The sequence below is a fragment of the Scyliorhinus canicula genome, chromosome 11 (assembly GCF_902713615.1).
Source record: "Scyliorhinus canicula chromosome 11, sScyCan1.1, whole genome shotgun sequence".
Lineage (NCBI taxonomy): Eukaryota > Metazoa > Chordata > Chondrichthyes > Carcharhiniformes > Scyliorhinidae > Scyliorhinus > Scyliorhinus canicula.
Window position 1 is genome coordinate 12,898,792 of NC_052156.1, and position 23,952 is coordinate 12,922,743.

Sequence of the window (23,952 nt, forward strand, 5' to 3'; positions counted from 1 at the left end):
CCCCGCGCCCGCCCCAGGACCCCGGCGCCTGCCCGCGATGCCAATCTCGCCGGCACCTGATGTGCTTTGATTCCCGCCGGCGTTAAAGGCTTGTCAGTGGCGGGACTTCGGCCCATCACGGGCCGGAGAATCGCCGCGTGGGGCCCGACGACCGGCGCGGCGTGATTCCCGTTCCCGCCGATTCCTGGGTGGCGGAGAATTCGGGCCACAGCGGGGGCGGGATTGACACCGGCCCCGGGGGTCGGAGAATTCCGCCCAAGATCTCATGCAGTGCCTCACGGCGCTGAGGTCCCAGGTTCGAACCCGGCTCTGGGTCACTGTCTGTGAGGAGTTTGCACATTCTCCCAGCGTTTGCGTGGGTTTCGCCCCCACAACCCAAAGATGTGCAGGCTAGATACATTTGCCATGCTAAATTGGAAAAAATGAATTGGACACTAAAAAAATGTTTTTAAAATCTCATGCAGGCTACGTGAATGATTGTCAGGGGAGCCTTTTACAAACCTCGTTTAGACCCATAACATTTTAAAAAGAAACTTCATTAATAGCAGAAAGGATGACATGATTTCATAGAATCCCTACAGTGCAGAAGAAGACCATTTGGCCCATCAGGTCTGCACCAACCCTCCGAGAGAGCACCCTTCCTCGGCCCACTCCCTCGCCCTATCCCTGGAACCCCACATAGCCTTTGGACACTAAGGGGCAATTTATCATGGCCAATCCACCTAACCTGCACATCTTTGGACTGTGGGAGGAAACTGGTGCACCCGGAGGAAACCCAGGCAGACAGGGAGGAGAATGTGCAAACCTGATACAGACAGTAACCCAAGATTGGAATTGAACCCGGGTCCCCTGCGCTGGGAAGCAGCAGTGCTCATCACTGTCACAAAAAACTGAAAACTCCGTTGACTGAACATTATCTTAGCCAGCAACTTGCACTTTAAGCCACAAAAGTTGTTATTTTTATTCTTATAACTTATTTTTAGCACAATCAAAAAAAACACACTTCCCAGGTATATTTGTGCACTATACTTTAAGCAAACATTCTGTTCTCTCGAAATAGGTCCAAAGTTATTCTTAACCCCCAAAAGTTTATTTCTGTCCTTTCCCATTAACAATTGGTATCTTCTCTCCCCAGAACTGTCTTTCACAGTGAGAGCATTACTGGAGATTCTCCCTCTAGCGCAAGCTCAGAAAATCTTCCAGCCTTGTTCTAGTTCCTCATACATTTGGTCTGTCAAGTCGAATGCCAGTTTCTGGCACAGTGGTTAGCACCTGCCGAGAAGCCTGGACACTGTCCATGTGGAGTTTGCACATTCTCCTGTGTCATTCCCCCACAACCCAAAAAGATGTGCAGGATAGGCGAATTGGCCATGTTAAACTGCCTAAATTATTTTTTTTAAAGTCGAGTGCCAGATTCCTGAGTGGTGAACCAATGAAGATTTTCGGCCTCTAGCTGCTCTCTCTTCTCGCCGGCCCGAGGAGAGCAAGCCACCCTTAATATTTTAGGAAAGTCTGCAACCCGAGACTTCCTCTGAACCCCTCCCTCATGGCAACATGATTCACATGGGCCTTGTATCCAGGTAGAAATGTTATCCTATCCCGGAATCAAATGAACAGCTCATTCTTAACACTTCCCTGGTTTAGAGACTCCCAAAGTCTGCCTGCCGACATCACTGCCACCTTTTCCATTGCTGGCAAGTGTGAATACCTTGTAACATATTCCCTGGATGACCTCCGACCCCTTTGCTCAAATGCCATTTGGTTGGTGTGACCTTTGACAATAAGTGTCAACGGATTGCAACATCTGTACTTCCCTGACGCCCCCCCCCCCCCCCCCCCCCCCCCCCCCAAAACGCACACACCTTTTATCAGAAGACGATGGCTGGCAGACAGGAATGGGAAAACCCGGTTGTAATCATTTCCCTGTTCAGTACAGAGTGTTAAAGATAATTCTTGGGCCCCAACATTCAAACTCATCCAACCGCACTGAATCTGTGATGAACCTAAATCTTACTGCACATGGACCCGTGAACTGTGGGGCATGCTCAATTACTTTACAGCTAAAACCAGAATTTAATATTCTGTCAAATTCTGGATTCTCCACATTGTAATTTACCGTGACAGCTTATCGACAGTAACACAATGCATATCAAGCTGCAATTAGTTTCACAGCTGCACATGTTGTGAGCCATAGTCACCATCCAACATAATGAAGATTCAACTCTTATCATTTTATGTTCTTTCACAGGCCGGCAAGACCATTGAGGGAGTCAACCACATTGCTATGGTCTGGATAGACATAAACGTCAGCCCGGTATGGACAACAGATTTCCTCCCTGAAGACATGATGATATGATAACCGATGATAGTTTCATCGACAGCATGACTAAGAGGCGGGCTTTCAATTCCAGATGTTTAATTAATGGTATGTAAATTCCACCAGTTGCCGTGGTGGGATTTGAACCAGTCTCCCCAGAGTCTGTGCCTCTGGATTATGACACATTACCACTATGCCGTCATCTCACATTTGCAGTCAGATAATCACCTGCAATGGCTCCTCTTTCTGTTGCCGTGCATCAGCGTAAGTGTGTGCCAAAGATTAATCATTGATCCCATCCTATTTCTCATCAACTTGATGCCCCTCGGCGACATCACCCGAAAATGCAATGTCGGTTTCCCCGTGTCCATTAGCAATACCAGCTCCACCTCACAAATACTCTCAACCTTTCTGTCACCTCTACTTTGTAATGCCGCTTGTCTGCTTTCCAGTGTTGGATGGGAAGAAATATCCTCCAATTAAACAGTGCACAGGACTAAGCCACATTCACCGGTCCCCACCCCAAAGTCTGTTCCCTATCCACCGACTCCTTGTATCTTTCTGAAGCTGAACCTGATTATTCTCAATCTTGGCACCTTGATTGATTTGGAGTTGAGCTGCTGACCACATATCCTCTCCGTTACTAAGACTGTGTATTTCCACCTCGATAACATCGCCAGGCTCAGCTCCGACCTCACCTCAATTGCTGCAGAAACCCTCGTCCATGCTTTTACCTCCAGACTCAGTTATTCAACACAAGCCTCCTGCCTTGCACCCTCCGTAGACCTAAATGCACCCAAATCTTGTGCCAATTCCCCTTCACTCATCCCTCCAATACTTCCTGATATATTTCCTGGCTTTAAAATTCTTATCCGTGTTTTTGATTCCCTGATAGCCTCCACCCATTCCCTGGGTGGGATTCTCCAATCCCGCGGCAGAGTGTCCACGCCGTCGTAAACGCTGTCGTGTTTTACGACGTCGTGAACGGGCCGCTCCCACATCAAATTCTGGCCCCGATAGGGGGCCAGCACGGCACAGTGCCGGCGGGACTTGGCTCTTTTCCTACGGCCATTCGGCCCATCCGGGCCAGAGAATCGGCGGACCGGCCATGTTGAGCGGCCCACGACCGGCGTCGTGCCAACCACGCTGGCGCCGATTCTCCTCACTGCGGAGAATCGTGTGCTGGCGTCGGGGCAGCGTGGCGCGATTCGCACAGCCTGCTGCCGATTCTTCGACCCCCTATCTCTGGAACCTCCTCCACCCCGACAGCTCACCGAGATATTTACGTTCTTCCAATCGCATCCCAGATTCTGACAGCACTTTCCAAACCCGCGACCCCTACCATCCTGAAGGACAAGAGCACCAGATACCTGGCAACACCACCACCTGCAGGTTCCTCTCTAAGTCATTCACCATCCTGTCTTGGAAATATATCGGCCGTTCCTTCACTGTCGCTCAGCCACAATCCTGGAACTCGGTTCAAGAAGGCAGCTCACCACCACCTTCTCAAGGGTAATTAGGGATGGTATATAAATGCTGGTCTAGCCAGCGAAGCTCACATCCCATAAATAAATATTTTTTTTAAAAAATCACATTATGGCACTTGCCAATCGATTCTGCGAGAAACTGTGAATGACAATCATTGAGTGTCCAGAATCTGAAAATAAAGGTTTGTTTCGGTGCTGTACTTACTCTTTTTGAGGACAGTTGCATGCTGGTTATAGATGTAGAGTCCTGAAACAGAAGAGATCAGGAAAGTCAGCATATGGCCAGCACCAAAATGGTCGGGTGTTCCTCAAAGAAATCGTGGACATAAGCCTTTATAATAATAATAATCTTTATTGTCACAAGTAAGCCAACATTAACAGTGCAATGAAGTTACTGTGAAAATCCCCTAGTCGCCACATTCCGGCGCCTGTTCGGGCACACAGAGGGAGAATTCAGAATGTCCAATTCACCTAACAAGCACATCTTTCGCTGCTTCTGGGAGGAAACTGGAAGAAATGAAAAAAATGAAAATGAAAATCGCTTATTGTCACAAGTAGGCTTCAAATGAAGTTACTGTGAAAAGCCCCTAGTCGCCACATTCCGGCGCCTGTTCGGGGAGGCTGTTACGGGGAATTGAACCGTGCTGCTGGCCTGCCTTGGTCTGCTTTCAAAGCCAGTGATTTAGCCCAGTGCTAAACAGCCTCAGCCTCAAGACCCGGAGAAAACACACGCAGACACGGGGAGAACGTGCAGACTCCGCACAGTGACCCAAGCCGGGAATCGAACCTGGGACCCTGGCGCTGTGAAGCAACAGTGTTAACCTCTTTGCCTTAAGGATCCCGGAGCTTTCTCACCTATTTTGGTCTGAGAGACAGCCTGTACAGAATATTATGACGAACCTTCCAAATCCCAGACCCAATTATTTCTGGGTTTCCTCCCAAAGTCAATGCCAGTAGCTCAAACTTGGTCTTTATGTTGGAGGTTGTGTTGCAAATTGGCTTACGTGTAGGGATTTGTGCCAGTTGGCAACACTCACCCATGGACAGCTTTGGCCAGCACACAGAGGGTGGTACCAAGACTTAAGGTAGCCGCTGCAAAGGTTCTGTGGGGCTAGGCCTCATTCAAAGGTCCTCCCACCACAGTATACTGAAGGATGGGGACCAGTATCGGGCTGCATGTTTGACGCAAAATGTGCATTTTAAATATGATCTGTAATCAGAAGTGTAGTGAAGCAGCTCAGAGGTCAAATACTGAAATATTCTGATGAATTTCATTTTATATAAGGTGAATCTTTGGTAAAATAATTTAACAAATTTTATGAATAAAGTATATTTTCTGAAAAAAATAGTGTCGGAACTTGTGCAGGAGATTTGGGTTGCATTGAGAAAGTTACGAGCCGGGATTCTCCCCTATCCGGCGGGGCGAGGGGTCCCGGCGTGGCGGAGTGGCGTGAACCACTCTGGCGTTGGGCCACTCCAAAGGTGCGGAGACATTGAGGGGCTAGGCCTGTGCCGGAGTTGTTCCCACTCCGCCGGCTGGCGTGAACGGCCTTTGGCGCCACGCCAGCCGGGGCCGAAAGGACTTCGCCGGCCGGCGCACGTCCGCTCATGTGCAGGAGCATCAGCGGCTACTGTCGCCATAACTGCGCATGATAGGGGAGGGGGTCTCTTCCGCCTCCGCCATGGTGAAGACCATGGCGAAGGCGGAAGAAAAAGAGTGCCCCCACGGCACAGCCCTGCCCGCCGATCGGTGGGCCCCGATTGCGGGCCAGGCCACCGTGGGGGCACACCCTGTCAGATCGCCCCGCGCCCTCTCCAGGACCCCTGTTCCCGCCGGTAAGAGAGGTGGTTTAATCCACGGCGGCAGGAGAGGCTTATCAGCGGCGGGACTTCGGCCCATCGTGGGCCGGAGAATCGCCACGGGGGGCCCGCCGACCGCCGCGCGATTCCCGCCCCCGCTGAATCTCCAGTGGCGGAGAATTTGGGACACGGCGGGGCGGGATTGACGCCGGCCCCGGGCGATTCTCCGACCCGGCGGGGGGGGTCGGAGAATCCCGCCCACGGTGTAGAACGTTGCACCAATAGTCTATATGTCAAACATATTATTACAACTTTAGGAATAGCCTGGAAATGTTATAATTTATTTAACTGCGTCACAGGGAAGTTACAAGTGCAAATAAAGAAGTACATGCTCAAACCAGCGGAACGGTGATTCAAGCTCAACAACCTGTTGCATGCCGAGAATCATAGAATCCCTATAGTGCAGAAGGAGGCCATTCGGCCCACCGATTCTGCACCGACTTTCGGGGGGGATCTATTGGGGAGGGGGGGGGGGGTGTCCCTCTACTTAGGGAGCCCCTGAGGGCTTCCTCCAGTTCGGGAGTCTTTGAGGGGGGGTTCCTTTAGTTACGGGTCTCTGATTGGGTCACCCTACTTAGGGGCTCTCGGAAGGGGGAGGGTCTCCATATTTAGGGGGTCCTGGAAGAGGTTGGGTCACCCCCGTACTTGGGGGAAGGGGAGGAACCCAGAGATTCTGGGGATGGAGGGCTGCTTTGCGATGCGGGGGTTGATGGGGGTGCTGGTTTGCGGTGCGGGGGGTGGGGGCAGCCGCTGGACTCCGATATCGGGTCGCCCGTTGAAACTGGCGGCTCGATAGTGGGATTCCCTTGGGAATCCATCCTATTCCCCGCCATGCAAATTTATTGTCCGTGGCTTGCATTCCCAACGAGAGTACAAATCACGTGCAATTCAGCTCCAGTGGGAGAATATTGTCTCGCAAACGGAGAACCTCGCCTACTGCTTTGGGTGGTACGGGGGCCAGTAACCCATGAGGACATGGCTGTCCGACATTAGCAAAAGGGCCGAAGACAGCATGAAACGTTTAATTTACACAGAAAGCTGTTGTGATCTGAAATGTGGAGCCCGAAAGTGTGGTGGACACAGGAGTCACTTTCAGACAGAAATTAGATAAATATCTGAAGAGGGAACGTTTGCAGAGATATGGGGAAGTCAAAGAACCGAGGACTCTGCATCCTCCTCCTGTGCTGTGTCTTTCTGTGAAGGTCCAGATACAGCAACAGAAACAAAAAAGTTAGGATTTATCACCCCACATCTTACCTTGAAGACTTGCAGCTCTTCGAGAAGAAGCTCTTCCATGTTCTGCCAATTTCCCTTTGGTACCGAGATCACTTTCAAAACCGTCCCGACATCTAAGAATCCAAATGGAAAGAAAAGATTGGAGGGCGGCAGCAGCTTAAGTGTGAAACAAAAGAAGGTTGCTTCGAGACATCTTGTAGCTGGCCAACGAAAAATAAAACCTTACCCGTTCCAATAAACATGACGTCGTAGCGTCCGTCGCCTGCCTCCACTCGGTCCACCACTATCTGAGTGAAGCTGTAGTCAACATTGGTTTTCACCAGGATTGGCCGATGGTTAATGGGGTTGATGGGATTGTACATGAGGGGGTGGTTACGGGCGAACAACACAACATCGTCAGGAAACTCCTTGGTTGACTGAAAGCCGCCAAAAGTTTTGCTTGGGCACTGGAAATATGAAAACATAAGTATTAACCGTCAAAACTTTGTTCATTCCAATCTCCAGGAACACTAGCATGATAGTACACGAGAAAATGTTCATCGTGCGACAACCAGATCTAGTTAACTTTGGCTCGGTTGCAATACGGTATGGATTATTTACCACTTGCTGGACGAAGCAGGAAATGGGGAATACCGCAAAACTAGCCACATGAAGCCAGGTACCTCAAGTTCCATATTATTATTAAAGAATCATTGAATGGCCACAGCACAGAAGGAGGCCATTCGGCCTATTGTGTCCATCCTGGTCCTTTAAAAGAGCAACTCATCTAGTCCCACTGCCCCGCCTTTCCCGTAACCCTGCAATTATTTCTCTTCAGGTCCCTATCCAATTTTCTCTTGAAAGGAACAATTGAATCTGCCTCTGCCATACTCATAGTGCACTGAAAATGAAAATGAAAATCGCTTATTGTCACGAGTAGGCTTCAAATGAAGTTACTGTGAAAAGCCCCTAGTCGCCACATTCCGGCGCCTGTCCGGGGAGGCTGGTACGGGAATCGAACCGTGCTGCTGGCCTGCTTGGTCTGCTTTAAAAGCCAGCGATTTAGCTGAGTGAGCTAAACCACTGCAGACCCCAACCACCCACTGTGTTACAAAAGAATTCCTCGTGTGGTCATTGATTCTTTCGCCAATCGCCTTAAATCGGTGTCCTCTGCTCACTCTATTTTCTAATTATGATTGGCTGCTTTTCCCTTTGAGGGGAAGAGCTGACTGGTGGTAATTTAGCCTGAGAAACATCACACTTCACATGGTTGAGAAGGCGAGGCGTTCATGAATAATCTTAGCCAGTAAGGGAATTGAACCTGCGCTGCAGGTCTATGCCCAGTATCACGATCCAGCTGTTGAGCCAATTGAGCTCAACCCATTGCAGCCAATCATAATAATAATCTATTTGCTAAAGCATCCCTATTCTATCAGATGTGTTGCGAAGTAGGTGCGGTACTGGTCTATTCGAGGCAGAAGGTCTGTGTTGGGGCTATGCAGTGGGGGTAGTGATTGAGGGCTGCAATTAGCTTCAGAATAGTTCAGGCAGGGAGCCTAGCCTGGCTGACACATGAAGAATAGTCATTTGGTTATAGTGCTGAAGGACAATCAGCAGCCTGGAATCAAACCAGTCAGCACCTTCAGATGAAATAGGAGATACCAAACTAGTAATCCATAAAACCAGACTAATGCCCTGGAACAGGGGTTCAAATCCCACCACAGCAGCTGGTGGAATACACATTGTAGGAGTGGTGTGATAGCACTGGAAAGGGTGCAGAGGAGATTCACCAGGATGTTGCCTGGCTGGGGAGCGTTAGCGATGAAGAGAGATTGGAAAGACTGGGGTTGTTTTCCTTGGAGCAGTTGAGACTGAGGGGGGGGGAGGCATGATTGAGATGTATGAAATTATGAGGGGCATAGATAGTGTGGACAGGAAGAAACCTTACCCCTTGGTGGAGGGTTCAATGACCAGGGGTATAGATTTAAGGTAAGGGAGAGGAGGTGGAGAGGGGATGTGAGGAAATCATCTTTCACCCCGAGGGTGGTGGGAGTCTGGAACTCGCTGCCTGAAAGGGTGGTGGAGGCAGAGGCCCTCATAACATGTAAGTAGTATTTAGATGCGCACTTACGTTGCCAAGGCAGACGTGGCTGTGGGCCAAGTGCTGGAAAATGGGATCATAGGTGTTTATTTTTGACTGGTCCAGATGCGATGGGCCTCAGGGCCCTTTCTGTGTTGTAGGACTCTATGACAAACATGTATTACATCAAACTACAATAAAGTATACAGCACAGAAAGAGGCCATTCAGCTCGACTAGTCTGTGCCATGACATCACTCCTGCTGAGGTCTCCTGGAATAGAGCCAGAGTTGACAACCCAATCCCAAACTCATTCGAGTTGAAACATCTGAATCTCAGCCTTGACTCAAGGGCAGAGCATCCACAGCTTTGATGAACCACCTTACTATACCCAAATATCACCCAGATTCTCTCTTGATTGGGAAACCAGGTTCGAGGCTAAACTCGTGGATTTTCCATTCCAAAGCGAAACGAATGCAGTCAGTCAGCCAATGGCGGAGCTGCCAAACCTGGATTGGAAATGACCATTTTGATGACGATGGGAAGACTGTGGGAGATTAGGAGTTACACTGTGTAAAGCCTCTTGGAAAGAGAGAGTTAATGCTGGAGACTATGTGATGATACTGGCCTCATCAGCCGAGCAATGGAGTGGAATCTTATGCCGGCCGGATTTTCCGTTCCCGCTGAAGTCATTGCCTCATTTAAGGGCATTACCCCCGCTGCAACGGGCCATTAAATTCTACCTCTGGAATATAAGAGCTGGGAGGCTCTGCTGGTGCTATACATAGAACATACAGTGCAGAAGGAGGCCATTCGGCCCATAGAGTCTGCACCGACCCACTTAAGCCCTCACTTCCACCCTATCCCCGTAACCCAATAACCCCTCCTAACCTTTTTAGACACTAAGGGCAATTTATCATGGCCAATCCACCTAACCTGCACGTCTTTGGGCTGTGGGAGGAAACCGGAGCACCCGGAGGAAACCCACGCAGACACGGGGAGAACGTGCAAACTCCTCACAGGCAGTGACCCAGCGGGGAATCGAACCTGGGACCCTGCCGCTGTGAAGCCACAGTGCTAGTCACGTGTGCTACCGTGCTGCCCACTATGTATAAAACACCAGTGTCTAGTGAGAGTACCTTTAAGAAATGGGTGTTTATCAGTGATGTCAGAGTGTGGGTGGAGCTGGGCTGTCTGTCAGCTTTTTTGCTTTCGTTTCAGGCTGTTTGCTGCAGGGTATGTTTCAGTTTCGTTTTCAGAGCTGGATAGCTGCAGTCACAGCCAGAAGGTGTATGAGTCTCTCTGTCTCTGTAAACTAAAGACTGTAAATCGATCCTTTGGTGATTTAAAACTAATAACTGCTCTCAGTAGTCACTTTAACCTTCTGTTAAAAGTTTTGTTTTAAGTCTTATGGATGTTAAAAGGACAGCTTAAGGATTACATAGTGTTGTATTCTTTGGGGGTTATATTTGAATTGATGGTTGCTAAGATGTTCACTGTATGTTTTAAAAAGGTTAACTTGAGTTCATAGAATAAACATTGTTTTGCTTTTAAAAAATACTTTTCCATTTCTGCTGTCCTGTAGAGTGGGCCGTGTGCTCCCCATACCACAATCTATTAAAAGTTGTGGGTCAGGTGAACTCCATGAGACACTTTGGGGTTCTCTGGACCCTGGCCCATAACAAATTGGGGGCACGTCCGGGCTAAAAGTCTATCTATTGGATTGGCGGAGTGAACTTAAAGACAGTGAGGGATGAGCATATTGTGGTTGCTTTTCAGGTGTGGTATTTTAGTTTAAGTAGGGAGTGTGTTGTGGACAATGGCTCTTTCGTAGGCTCTGAAGTTTTTGGGGATGGAGACGGTCACACGCAGTACCTTACGTACAGAGACTAAAAACAGACTTTTAGATTGGTCAAAAATATTGCAGTTGACATCACCTAACAAAATGCGAAAAGGTGAGGTAATTATGGAGGGTGGCTAAGCATTTAAAATTGCCTGAGATACAGTCTGACTCATTAGAAATGGCAAAGATCCAGTTGCAGATTAAGCAACTTGAACATGAAAAAGAATTAAAGCAGCTTGAATATGCAATGAGAGAAAAAGAAAGAGAAAGGGAGATACAGATCGGGGGGGAAAAAAGGAGTGAAAAGAAAGAACCAAAGAAAGAATAGCCCTAGCAGAACAAAACGAAAGAGATAGAGGAAAGGGAAAAAGAGAGAGGGTTTGAACTTCAGAAAATGGCTGTGAAACACAACAGTCAGCTAAAATGGGCAGACGTAAAGGGAAACGTACAGTTGGAGGGTAGTGATGATGATAGTGAGAAAGAGCGTAATAGTCGAAGGCTTGGTGGGGTCCAAGCATTGCCAAGGTTTGATGAGAGGGAGGTAGAAGCCTTTTTCATTTCATTTGAGAAGGTAGCTAAACAAATGAAATGGCCACAGGACATGTGGGTATTACTGGTTCAAACAAAGCTGGTAGGTAGGGCTAGTGAAGTGTTTGCATCACTACCGGAGGAGGTATCTGAGACGTATGAGGAGGTGAAAAAATCCACCTTAGGTGCATATGAACTAGTGCCTGAAGCCTACAGACAAAGGTTTAAAAATTTAAGGAAAGAATTTGGTCAAACATGGAGTTTGAAAGGATCAAACAGAGTAATTTTGATAGGTGGATAAGGACTTTGAAAATAGATCAAACGTATGAAGCTCTCAGAGAAATTAAACTTTTCGAGGAGTTTAAAAATTCAATTCCTGATGTAGTGAGAACTCATGTGGAAGAGCAGAGGGTTAAAACTGCGAGGTTAGCAGCAGAAATGGCAGATGATTATGAATTAGTTCATAAATCAAAGCTTGGTTTCCGACATCAGTTTCAGGCTGTGAAGGATAGAAACTGGGGATAAGAGAAATACTCAAGCGGTAAAGGTAAAGGTGATCTGATGGGAAATAGTAAGGAGAGCGTACCTCAGATTTTTTTTTAAATCCAGGATGGTGGAAGAGAAATTAAAAGTCTCAAATGTTTTCACTGTAATAAACTAGGCCATGTAAAGTCACAGTGTTGGTGACTGAAGAAAAGCACTGGGAAGGCAACTGAAAGGTTTACTCCGGAAACACATGATTTGTGTAAGCTGGGCAACAATTAGCAAATATTGTCCATGTGGAGTTTACATACATAGAACAGTACAGCACAGAACAGGCCCTTCGGCCCTCAATGTTGTGCCGAGCCATGATCACCCTACTCAAACCCACGTATCCACCCTATACCCGTAACCCAACAACCTCCCCCTTAACCCTACTTTTATTAGGACACTACGGGCAATTTAGCATGGCCAATCCACCTAACCCGCACATCTTTGGACTGTGGGAGGAAACCGGAGCACCCGGAGGAAACCCACGCACACAGGGGGAGGACGTGCAGACTCCACACAGACAGTGACCCAGCCGGGAATCGAACCTGGGACCCTGGAGCTGTGAAGCATTTATGCTAACCACCATGCTACCCTGCTGCCCCAAATTGTGTGTAAATGCCCCAAATTGCCCCAAACAGACAATTGCACATTGTCTGCATGGGTCTCATCCCCACAACCTAAAAAGATGTGAAGGGTAGGTCAATTGACCATGTTAAATTGCCCCTGAATTGGAAAAAACGAATTGCGTACTTTAAATTAAAAAAAAAAGATAATTGGCAAAAGAACCAGGGAGAAAAGCAGGAGAATTTTTCATCGCGCAATGTGTGACCTGGAACTCACCACCCAGAAGAGAGAGAGAAGCAGATTCAATAGTAACTTTCAGAAGGGAATTGGAAAATGAACTATCTGCAGAGTGATAGCAGAAAGCAGTGGACTAATTGGATAGCACAGGCATGTTGGCCTGAATGGCCTCCTTCTCTGCTGGATGATTCTATGAAACATTGGAAGTTAGAGACTGCACAGATTAATCGTCACAATTTGGACAGTATAATAATGTCAGCTGGGCACAGCTTCAGTGCGAACTCCAGGGCTGCCTCACAATTAGTTCATTGTGTTACTGTTAGATTCAATTGGATCTTACCATTCCTGGACGAGGGTACGGCACCTTTCCCTGGTATGGCACCCACTGATAGTTCGGCCCCTCCTTGTGTGCGAAGGGTCCCAGGAAAGCTCTGCGAATGTCGTTCATGCTGTACACACACACGGCTGAGCCCTTGAAGACGTTGCTGAAACAAATGGCAACAAGTATAAAACACTGAGTAACGGGTGGGACACTAGGAGAGCTAAAACCACAGAAAAGGCAGCGTCGCATTTAAAACTATGGTATATTCTGTCACGTCGCCTTTTGTAAAGAGCCTCAGCAGGCGGTGTGGGACGCAACTGACTTTTCTTCCTGGGAAACCTTTGGGCAGCACGGTAGCACAAGTGATTAGCACTGTGGCCTCACAGCGCCAGGGTCCCAGGTTCGATTCCCTGCTGGGTCACTGTCTGTGCGGAGTCTGCACGTTCTCCCCCGTGTCTGCGGGTTTCCTCCGGGTGCTCCGGTTTCCTCCCACAGTCCAAAGACATGCAGGTTAGGTGGATTGGCCATGATACAAATTGCCCTTAGTGACCAAAAAGGTTAGGAGGGGTTATTGGGTTATGGGGATAGGGTGGAAGTGAGGGCTTAAGTGGGTCGGTGCAGACTCAATGGGCTGAATAGCCTCCTTCTGCCCTGTATGTAAACGCAGGACAACTCCCTCTCCTCACCCCTCCCTCCCAAGCTGTCCACTGGGCCTCTGCCCACTGTAACAGAGGAGGGTTGGGATGCAGTCCAGCTGCAATTCCAGTCTGCAGGGAGCAAGCAAATCTTTCAACCTGCTGGACAGTTCAGCGACAGAAGTCAGGTCTCAGCATTTACACACAGAGCTGCCCATCTCAATGCGTTGTTGGATGTCCGGTAACATTATTTTTCCAAAAATATACTTCATTCATACAATGTGTAACGGTACGTTACTTAACAGTTCAAATTTTAGGATTATACAAAATGCAAAACAGAACAGTTTCTTTCAAATGGGGCTGCCTCAATGCCCTCACCATTACCATTATATTTACACTTCAAATCAAACCTTCGTCGGTGGCGCAGTGGTTAGCACTGCTGCCTCATAATGCCAGGGACCCGGTTTCAATTCCAGCCTTGAGTGTCTGTGTGGAGTTTGTACATTTTCCCCGTGTCTACGTGGGTTTCCCAGATCCGGGTGCTCCGGTTTCCTCCCACAGTCCAAAGATGTGCAGATTAGGCGGATTGGCCATGTTAAAATTGCCCCTGCGTGTCCAGGGATGTACAGGTTGGGTGGGTTTATGGGGATAGGGTGGGGGATGGGGTGCTCTTTCAGAGGGCTGGTGCAGACACGATGGGCCGAATGACCTCCCCCTGCACAGTAGAGATACTATGATTCTCTGGTGCATAAAACCCGAGGGGTTTTGCACGGTTTCCAGCCCCTCGATGTACAATACCGGGATTATTTTAGACAGCAACCTTTTCCACTGAGCCTCTGCAGCTCCTGCCTGAAGCTTCGGTGCCTCTCTGAGTGCATGGTCCAGTGCCTTGGAATGTGCCAGCCTGCAACACTCTGGCATCGACAGTTCTTTGCGCTGGAGGACCAGTGCCATTCACTGGGTTACTGGTCCTCCAGCAGCAGTTGATGTTTACCTTGATGTGCATCCCTGGGAACAGCCCCCAGAGCACAGAGTTCTGTATCACGGAGCTGCTCGGGGTGAACCGTTGCATTTGGTGGCATACCTCGAAAAAGGCACCTTCCAGAAGCAGGCAGGTGACAATTAACAAAATATTGGCCCAGGCTGCAATGCCAATGCTCCGTGAAAGAATTTTTTTAATAATCACTTCTCCACCACGGCCACCTTGACGACAGAGTACGGAGGCATTGTGATCCAGGCATGCAGGAAGGATCTGAGTTCCCTCATCATCACCAGCCAAGCCACGTCTTGGCACGTGTTTGAAAGTTACTACAATTAGCAGTCTGCCAAATGACTTTAACAGTCTGCTCTGGAAACCATTTGACAAGATCCACCATCTCCTTTTCCCCTCAAAGCCTCGCGTGGACCTCTGGCTGCACATCTTTAACTTTGAGTAATGTTAGCTTGAAATCGCTCCGTGAGCAAATTATCCTGCAGCACAGTCATGTCCTCATTGCAATGGGGAACTCATTAGCCACTAAATAAAAACTGACCAGGCTGGCAGATTTTGCTGGGACAGTAGAATTTTATAAAGAGGGCATTATCATTTCCAGGGAACAACAGGTCCATGATTCCCATGTGGGATGTATGACTCGGGCACATTCCCGTGGGATGTACATCCCACATCAATTTGTCAGAGTGTTTCTGTCACTGGATAGCAATCCACAGGCCTGGATGAATACCTCAAACACAAGGCCACTCCCCAGTCACACCCCCGCCGCACTTTTGCAACATGCAGCGTGATGATTGGGTCGGCAATGCGACATCATCCCGTCAGTTTCTGATAACACTGAAGGTGAGCGGGTGCCAAAATCGGAGGCCCGCTCTCCATTTTGAAATAAAACAATGAACAAAGCTACCGAGCTTGTTCAAGACCCAACTGACTGCAATCTTCGGTTGCGGACTCCATTTCTCAGTAATCATTGGGGGTGATTTTGCCGGGTATGAGGAGGAGGCATAAGGGTGGATGAAAAGGCCTGCAAACAAGACCATGGCTATTGGCAAGACGTGCTTGTTAGGTGAATTGGACATTCTGAATTCTCCCTCACTGTACCCGAACAGGCGCCGGAATGTGGCGGACTAGGGGCTTTTCACAGTAACTTCGTTGCAGTGTTAATTAATGTAAGCCTGCTTGTGACACCAATAAAGATTATTATTATTAGCAGCAGAATCTGCTACTGAAAGTGGCAGCATTTGGTTGTTAGTAGACGACTGTCTATAGGTTGACATGTAAAATAAGGAGAGTGTGAAGTGGGCCTATCCCATTTCCTGCCTGACATCCTGCCCAAGTCACCTGATTGGACACGGAGGCTCCCTTCCGAACACTAATTGGTCGATCTTTCTGCTGAGCAGACCCCTAATTGGTCAACGCCTGGTTTGCCGCGTTGAGTAGGCGGGGACATGAGTGAGTGGGTCACACAACACCCATTTAACCTCCCTGACCCCATCGCAATCTGTCCAATCCAGACCAAGAGTTCAAGCCCTTGCATGGTGGCTGGGAAAATTGAATTAATTTAACTGAATCAATCTGCAGGAGAAATCTAGTGTCAGTAATGGTGACAATGAAACAACTGGACTTTTATGAAAATCCATCCGATGGAAGTTCTTTCAGGAAGGAAATGTCCTGTCCTGTCCTAAATTAACCTCAGACCCTCAGCAATGTGCATGACTCTGAACTACCCTCTGCAATAGCCCAGCAAGCCACTCTGTTGTAAAGTGTCTTATCACTGCCTTCTCAGGGGCAATTAGGGATGGGCAATAAATGCTGGCCTTGCCAGCAATGGCCACATTCCATAAATTAATGAAAAACAAACCTCTTACAAACAGTAAAAACACCAGCAAGGACTCAATGGGCTGAATGGCCTCTTTCTATGCCACATTCTGTGAAGAAGTCCCTGGCTTACTGGCTCTGGCAGTGAGAGGAACAGGATTAGTTAAACTAGAGGCGCTCTCATTTGCCAGACTCAACCGTTAACTGGGTCTGGGCTTAAATGTATCTTAATGTAATGAACAACCATCAAGTTCTGAATCTGACTTTTCCAACTCCCCCACAGATGGTTCCTGGCTCGCCCGTTCTGTTGGTGTTGATCTCAGATGCTGGTAAATCTACACCAGGCTCTCTCACCTTGAAGTACTGAAGACTGTGTAGACCAGGGGGTTCCTGTGATCCTTTGTTTGGAGGAAGAAGACATCCCCTAGTGAAGAATAAAGCAGACAGAACTTTACTCACAACCAGCGTTTAACAAGCTTTTGCCATTTGCAGAGACACCCACTCCACAGCCAATATGAAGTGGGGCTAGAAGTAATTCGAAAGGATTAGGTCTTCATAGGCCGGAATTCTCTCGGCCATTGGGATTCTCTGTTCCCTCCGGCAGAGCCACCCTCACCCGCGCATTTCCCGGCGACATGGGATGGCTTCAATGGGGAATCCCATTGACAAGTGGCAGGAGTAGATAACGCCCCCCTCGCCAGCGAGCAGCGCACCGCCAAGAAACACGCACCTGGAAGACCGGAGAATCCAGCCCATAACAATTCCATTCACTAGCATCCCCGTTCTTCGATAACTCCTAATCGCCATCCAGTAATCTTATTTTTTAAATTCCAGTCACCAGGGTAAGGAAGTTTCCTTTGGATGGAAACCCATTCCTGCCGATTCTCAGAAGCCCACTGCCATTTCACACTCAATGGAGCTCTGATGGGCAGTGGGAGGGACTTCTGTCTGCACTTGGAAGGAAGTCCCGCATCTCCAATCCACCCAGGCACAGCGCTGCAGTGTCCGGAAGAGGAACTGCAGCTCTCTGCCTGGAGCAAAGTCCCGGGATCGTTCTTAAGGTGAGTCCCGAGGATCCCAGGAATAGGGATCAAAACTGCACACAGTACTCCAGATACAAGCTTACCAACGCTCCATCCAATTATGGCAAAATTCTCTTTGATTTTCCATTCCCCCTACAATAAACAACAAAATTCCATTTGCCTTTTGAATCACTCACTGTACTTGCATACTAACTTTTTGTGATTTGTGTACCATGACACCCAGATCCCTCCGTACTGCAAAGTTATGCAATTTCTCTCCATTTAAATATCATTTCCTGCCAAAGTGGGCAAGTTCACATATTTACGCATTACACTCCACATGCCAAATCTTTAGCCACTTAACCTATTTATATATCTTTGCAAACCCTTTATTTCCTCTTCACAATCTACTTTGCAACTATGTTTGTGTCGCAAAACAAATTAGCAACCATACTTTCAGTCCCTTCGTCTAAATCATTGATGCAGATTGTAAATAGCTGAGGCCCCAGCATTGATCCCTGTAGCACTCCACTGGTGGCATCTTACCGATCCAGAAATGACCTATTTATGCCTACTCTCTGTTTCCTGTTGGCAAACCAATCTTCCAACCATGCCAATGTTACCCCCTACACCATGAGCTCTTATTTTCTGCAGTAACCTTTGATGTGGTACCTTCTCAAATGCCTTCTGGAAATTTAAGTACATCAACAGGTTTCCTTTCATCCATAGTGCTTGTTCCTCCAATAAATTAGTCAGATATCATTTCCCTTTCACAAAACCACATTGAATCCGACTGACTACACTGAGATTTTCTGAGTGCCCAGCTATAACATCCTTAATAATAAATGTCAGCATTTTCCCAATGACAGATGTTCAGCTCACTGGTCCCTGTCAAGCCTGCAATGTGGCTCACTTACCCCCACTAGGGGTGACATACATTCATACACAGATCCCCATTCTCTGCAAACAACAGGAATGTGTTCCAGCTTGCACCTTTATTGAATTACCCAAAAGTTGGGGAGTTTATAGTTTGTCATTGCCTCCTCCATTGCAATGCATCGGCCAATCAGAGTCACTCTGCCAACCAATTAACATCCTGCAATTTAAATTGTTGCAATCGTTTGAAATTTGTCATTTGATCTGATGAGTGCAAGTTGAAAAGCTTCAGCATCATGCCATGCTTCTCAATGACAGGCATTGATTTATCTTTCATTTAGTTTTGTGGGAGCTGGTTGTATATAAATTGGCTGCCGCATTTCCTACATTGCAGCAATCACTCCATTGGAGAAGCTGCAAAGCATTTTGGGATATTGTGAGGTCATGAAGGCCGTTATATAAGTGCAAATCTTTCTTTTCTTATCGACCGATTACCACAATATAGAGTCGCTTGTGACTGCTCTCTTCCCCCTTGTGTCTCCGCAGAGCATCGTGTTTATTTGTCTTAAGTTGCACTGCTGCTGTTGTGATTGGTGTGGAGGGGAAGAAAGTTATTTACATCTACAGAGCAAAGCTACTTACTGATCTCATCAAAATGAGTGTCAATCCCTTCGCTTCCCGGGACAGAGCAGATTAACCGGGCCTTCAGAAATGTTGTCCATTTGTTCACCAGGCTCCTCAGACCTCCATGATCGTTCTGAAATAGGTGAAAGGGTTTTTGGATTGGTAACGTCAGCCTAAGCATTTCCTTCCATCGCCACCACCATCCATTCCCCCCCACCTGGCCCCCCGCTCCTCAAACACCTCCTACCCACCCACCCCCGCAACCATCCAACACGAACATCTAACATTCACAAGGACAATAGCCTTATTGTCAGGTACCACGAAACATAGAAAATTGGACCAAGAATAGGCCATTCCTGCTCTGACATTCCATACGATCATGGCTGATCGTCTATTGCAAAATCATACTCCCGCGCTCCCGTGCTCTCTCCATAGACCTCGATGCCTTTAGAGTCTGAAGCCCAAGTGGCGAGGCGGAAAGATTTATGGAAACAATTCCGGATCTTAGGGCCCAGGCAGCCGAAAGCATGGATGATTGGGGATGCACGAGACACCAGAGGATTGCAGAGATCTTGGAGGGTTGTAGGGCTGAAGGAGTTACAGAGAAGGTGGGGATGCGGGGTGGGGTGGAAGGGGTTGATAACAAGGGTGAGAACTTTAAAATTGAGATGTTGTTGGACTTGGAGCTAATTGAGATGATTGACCATAGGGATGATGGGTGAATGGGAATTGGAGCAAGTTAGGACACAGACAGCAGTGTTTGAAAGAGCTCAGGTTTATGGAGGGTACAGGGTGGAAGGTCAGCTGGAAAATCATTAGAGGTGAGAAAGGCATGGACATGGATGGTGGAGTAGCAGATGAACTCTCAATATTCTTCAATATTAATTCCAATGGCTTGGTAGATCAAGTCGCGCAATCAGGGTTCTTCCTATTGAGCCAACAATCTAGGATTGGATCCGTGTAGAGTTACCATTGACCAGAAACTGAGCTGGATCAGCCCAGTGAATACTGTGGCCAAGAGCAGGTCAGAGGCTCGTAATCCTGCAGTCAGTAGCTCACCTCCTCGCTCCCCAAGGCCTGTCCACCAACTGCAAGGCACAAATCAGGAGTGTGATGCCTGGATGAGTGCAGCTCCAAAAATACTCAAGAAACTTGACACCTTCCAGGACAGAGCAACCTGCTTGATAGGCATCCCATTCACAATCCTAAACATTCACTCTCTCCACCACCGACGCGCAGTAGCAGCCATGTGTACGATCCACATGATGATACATACATAGATACATAGAAGATAGGAGCAGGAGGAGGCCTTTTGGCCCTTCGAGCCTGCTCCGCCATTCATCACAATCATGGCTGATCATCCAACTCAGTAGCCTAATCCTGCTTTCTCCCCATAGCCTTTGATCCCATTCTCCCCAAGTGCTATATCCAGCCGCCTCTTGAATATATTCAAAGTTTTAGCATCAACTACTTCCTGCGGTAGTGAATTCCACAGGCTCACCACTCTTTGGGTGCAGAAGTGTCTCTTTATCTCTGTCCGAAATGGTTTACCCTGAATCCTCAGGCTGTGACCCCTGGTTCAGGACACACCCATCATTGGTAACATCTTCCCTGCATCTACCCTGTCTAGTCCTGTTAGAATTTTATAAGTCTCTATGAGATACCCCTCATTCTTCTGAACTCCAGCGAGAACAATCCCAACCTAGTCAATCTCTCCTCATGACAATCCCGCCATCCCTGGAATCAGTCTGGTAAACCTTCGCTGTACTCCCTCGAGAGCAAGAACATCCTTCCTCAGAGAAGGAAACCAAAACTGCAGACAATACTCCAAGTGTGGTCTCACCAAGGCCCTGTACAATGTAGCAACACATCCCTGCTTCTATACTCAAAACCTCTCGGAATGAAGGCCAACATACCATTAGCCTTCTTTACCGCCTGCTGCACCTGCATGCTTACCTTCAGCGAAAGGTGCACAAGGACACCCAGGTCCCGCTGCACACTCCCCTCTCCCAATTTACAACCACTCAGGTAGTATTTTGCCTTCCTGTTTTTGCTTCCAAAATGAATCTTCAGGAACTCACCAAGGATCCTTCAACAGCACCTTCCAAACCACTGCCATCTAAAAGGGTAAGGGCAGCAGACACATGAGAACCTGGAAGTTCCCCTCCAAGCCACTCACCACCCTGATTTGGAATTATTTCGGCCGTTCCTTCCCTGTCACAGGGTCAAAATCCAGGAACACCCTCCCTAACGGCACTGTGGGTGTATCTACACCACAGGGACTGCAGCGGTTCAAGAATGCAGCTCATCACCACCTTCTCAAGGGCAATTAGGCATGGGCAATAAATAATAATAATGTGATCTTTATTGCCACAACTAGGCTTACATCCACACTACAATGAAGTTAGTAGCCAGCGATGCCCATATCCCATGTATGCATAAAAAATAATAATTCAATTCGAATGATGGCTTTGAGCTGCTTACCAGAAAATAAGTTTGCAAACTGGTCAAGATGGTATAGCTGTACCCATTAGTACATTCAAAGCTGGGGGGAAATCTGTTATAAGTTGGATAATTTAACCCGAACCCAAATACATTTTTATTAGACAGTCATACTCGGATACTCTGGACGGTATTCTTCAGATCTTCTTTTAATTTGCCAGTTATTATCTGAAGGACCAATCACCTTCTTCCTCATTCTGTGATAACAGTATGTTTTATAGATTCAATTACAAGCCCCAGCTTCCTTTGTTTTTCACTCTCCTGAGTGGAACTGATTTGGGGGTGTTTGGATGTGGGGGCTGCTTTGAGTGGTGAGCCACCACAAAAAGAAACCCTGGCTCTTGTTGCCTCTGGATACACAAGGGTCAAAAACATATAGCAGCATCCAATGACGGACCAAAAGCCACAACGTTAGACTTTTCTTTCCCCATCGCAAAATTAACCAGGTCAGCAAGCTGTATCAGCCCGTACCAGCTGTATCCCGTACCAGCCTCCCCGGACAGGCGCCGGAATGTGGCGACTAGGGGCTTTTCACAGTAACTTCATTGAAGCCTACTCGTGACAATAAGCGAGTTTCAATTTTTCAATTTCAAAAGCTGCTAGTTAACGTACAATGCCCACAGGACTTCATGCCAGCAATAATCAGCAGTTCAAGGAAGGCTGGGGGGGGGGGGGGGGGGGGGGAGATGCATCATGGAGTGAGAAGGAGAGGCGGGAAGAACAGAAAACAGCAATCGATTGTTCCTGAGGGTTAAGCTGCTTCTTGAAGTTGTTTTCCTGCCATATTCAGTGTCTGATGTTGAATACACCAAACCATCTGTAAACAGATATTAATCTCTTCTACACAGTCACCATACCACTTACAATGCCCTTCAAGCACCCTCCTGCGGCATTTCTGTATCCAGTCCAAAGATTAATGGATGATTAAAACTTTCCATTCCCTACTGAGAGCTCTATTAATAACCTTCTCTGGTTCTGTTCTGTAACATTCAACGCCACCTTTTTGCAGAAAAGGAAAGATTTGCATTTATATAGCTTTTTTCATAATGACGGGAAGTCTCAAAGTACTTTACAGACATTGAAGTACTTTTGAAGTGTCGTCACTGTTGCAATCTATGGAACAGGGCAACCAATTTGCCAACAGTAAGCTCCCAGGAACAACCCCATGTTAATGTGCAGAAAGTCTGTATTTGTGATGCTGGTTGAAGGATAAAGATCAGCCAGGGCTCCCCTGGCTGCTCTTCTTCAAACTTGGTCCTTTTACATCCACCCAAACAGGGAGGTGAGGCCTCGGTTTAATGTCTGATCCTAAAGATGCCGTCACTGACAGTGAAGCACTCTCTCAGTATCGCACTGGAGTGTCAGCCAGACCTTTATGTTCAAGCCCAGAAGTGGGACGTGAATCTTGTGACTCAGAGGCGAGTGCGGATCGTAGGAACAAAGGAAATCGGAACAGAGGTAGGCCATTCGGCCCATCAAAACTGCTCCATCATTCAAACAGAGGATGGCTGATCCTCCAAGACATTGTCCCTTTATCTCATCTTTCAGTGGAGATGTAGAACTGAGACCACATTTGTTCTTTAAATTGGATGTGAAAGATCCCGCAGTGGTATATTGAAAAAGAGTAAGGGATTTCTTCCTAATGTCCTGGTCAATATTTATATCTCAATCCCCCAAATAAATAGCATCATGGTTTCCTGACTTTTGCTGGTTCATGCCTATTCACAGTGGGGCAAGGAGACAGGCCCCAAGAACCACCCCAGTCAGCGTAGCGATTGAATTAATAACATTAGCATTATTCTACACCACAGGTTGGTCATCTGAACTAACCAAACACATCCATCAATGACCATCTCTAAAATAGATTCTCTGATCATAATTACATTGGTGCTCGTTGGATGTAATAATAATAATAATCACTTATTGTCACAAGGAGGCTTCAATGAAGGTACTGTGAAAAGCCCCTAGTCGCCACATTCCGGCACCTGTTCGGGGAGGCCGGTATGGGAATTGAACCCGTGCTGCTGCCTTGTTCTGCATTACAAGTCAACTGTTTAGCCCACCACCCGCAAGGGGGGGCGGCAGCACTAAAGGGGCTGCCGTTCAAACAAGCCCGAAATAAATTCCGCTACCTGGGGATCCAAATAGCCCATGACTGGAAAGGGATCCACAAATGGAACCTCACCAGCCTGACGGAGGAAGTTAAAAAGGACCTGCAAAGATGGAACACACTCCCGCTCTCCCTCGCGGGGAGAGTCCAGACGATCAAAATGAACGTACTGCCCAGGTTCCTTTTCCTGTTTAGATCCATTCCGATCTACATCCCCAAGGCCTTTTTCAAAGCGCTGGACAAACATATCATGGCGTTCGTATGGGGGGGGGTAAAAATGCTAGGATCCCAAAGAAGGTCATACAAAAAACAAAATCCAGGGGGGGGCTAGCCCTCCCGAATCTACAATTCTACCACTGGGCGGCAACAGCCGAGCGAGTAAGGGGATGGAT

At 47.7% G+C, this 23,952-nt stretch overlaps 1 protein-coding gene across 9 annotated transcripts in view; it reads right to left on the bottom strand.

The window, feature by feature from the left end:
• LOC119973830 (semaphorin-3A-like) overlaps positions 1-23,952 on the bottom strand; it is a 412,512-nt gene that overhangs the window by 15,277 nt on the left and 373,283 nt on the right. For all 9 annotated transcript variants that reach the window (XM_038812287.1, XM_038812294.1, XM_038812290.1 and 6 more), the window contains 6 exons: positions 18,967-19,081; positions 16,781-16,850; positions 13,001-13,145; positions 7,127-7,346; positions 6,922-7,013; positions 4,010-4,051 (listed from right to left, as the gene is read on the bottom strand). In XM_038812287.1, the coding sequence (XP_038668215.1) occupies positions 4,010-4,051; positions 6,922-7,013; positions 7,127-7,346; positions 13,001-13,145; positions 16,781-16,850; positions 18,967-19,081 (684 nt within the window). The remainder of the gene's footprint in view (positions 1-4,009; positions 4,052-6,921; positions 7,014-7,126; positions 7,347-13,000; positions 13,146-16,780; positions 16,851-18,966; positions 19,082-23,952) is intronic.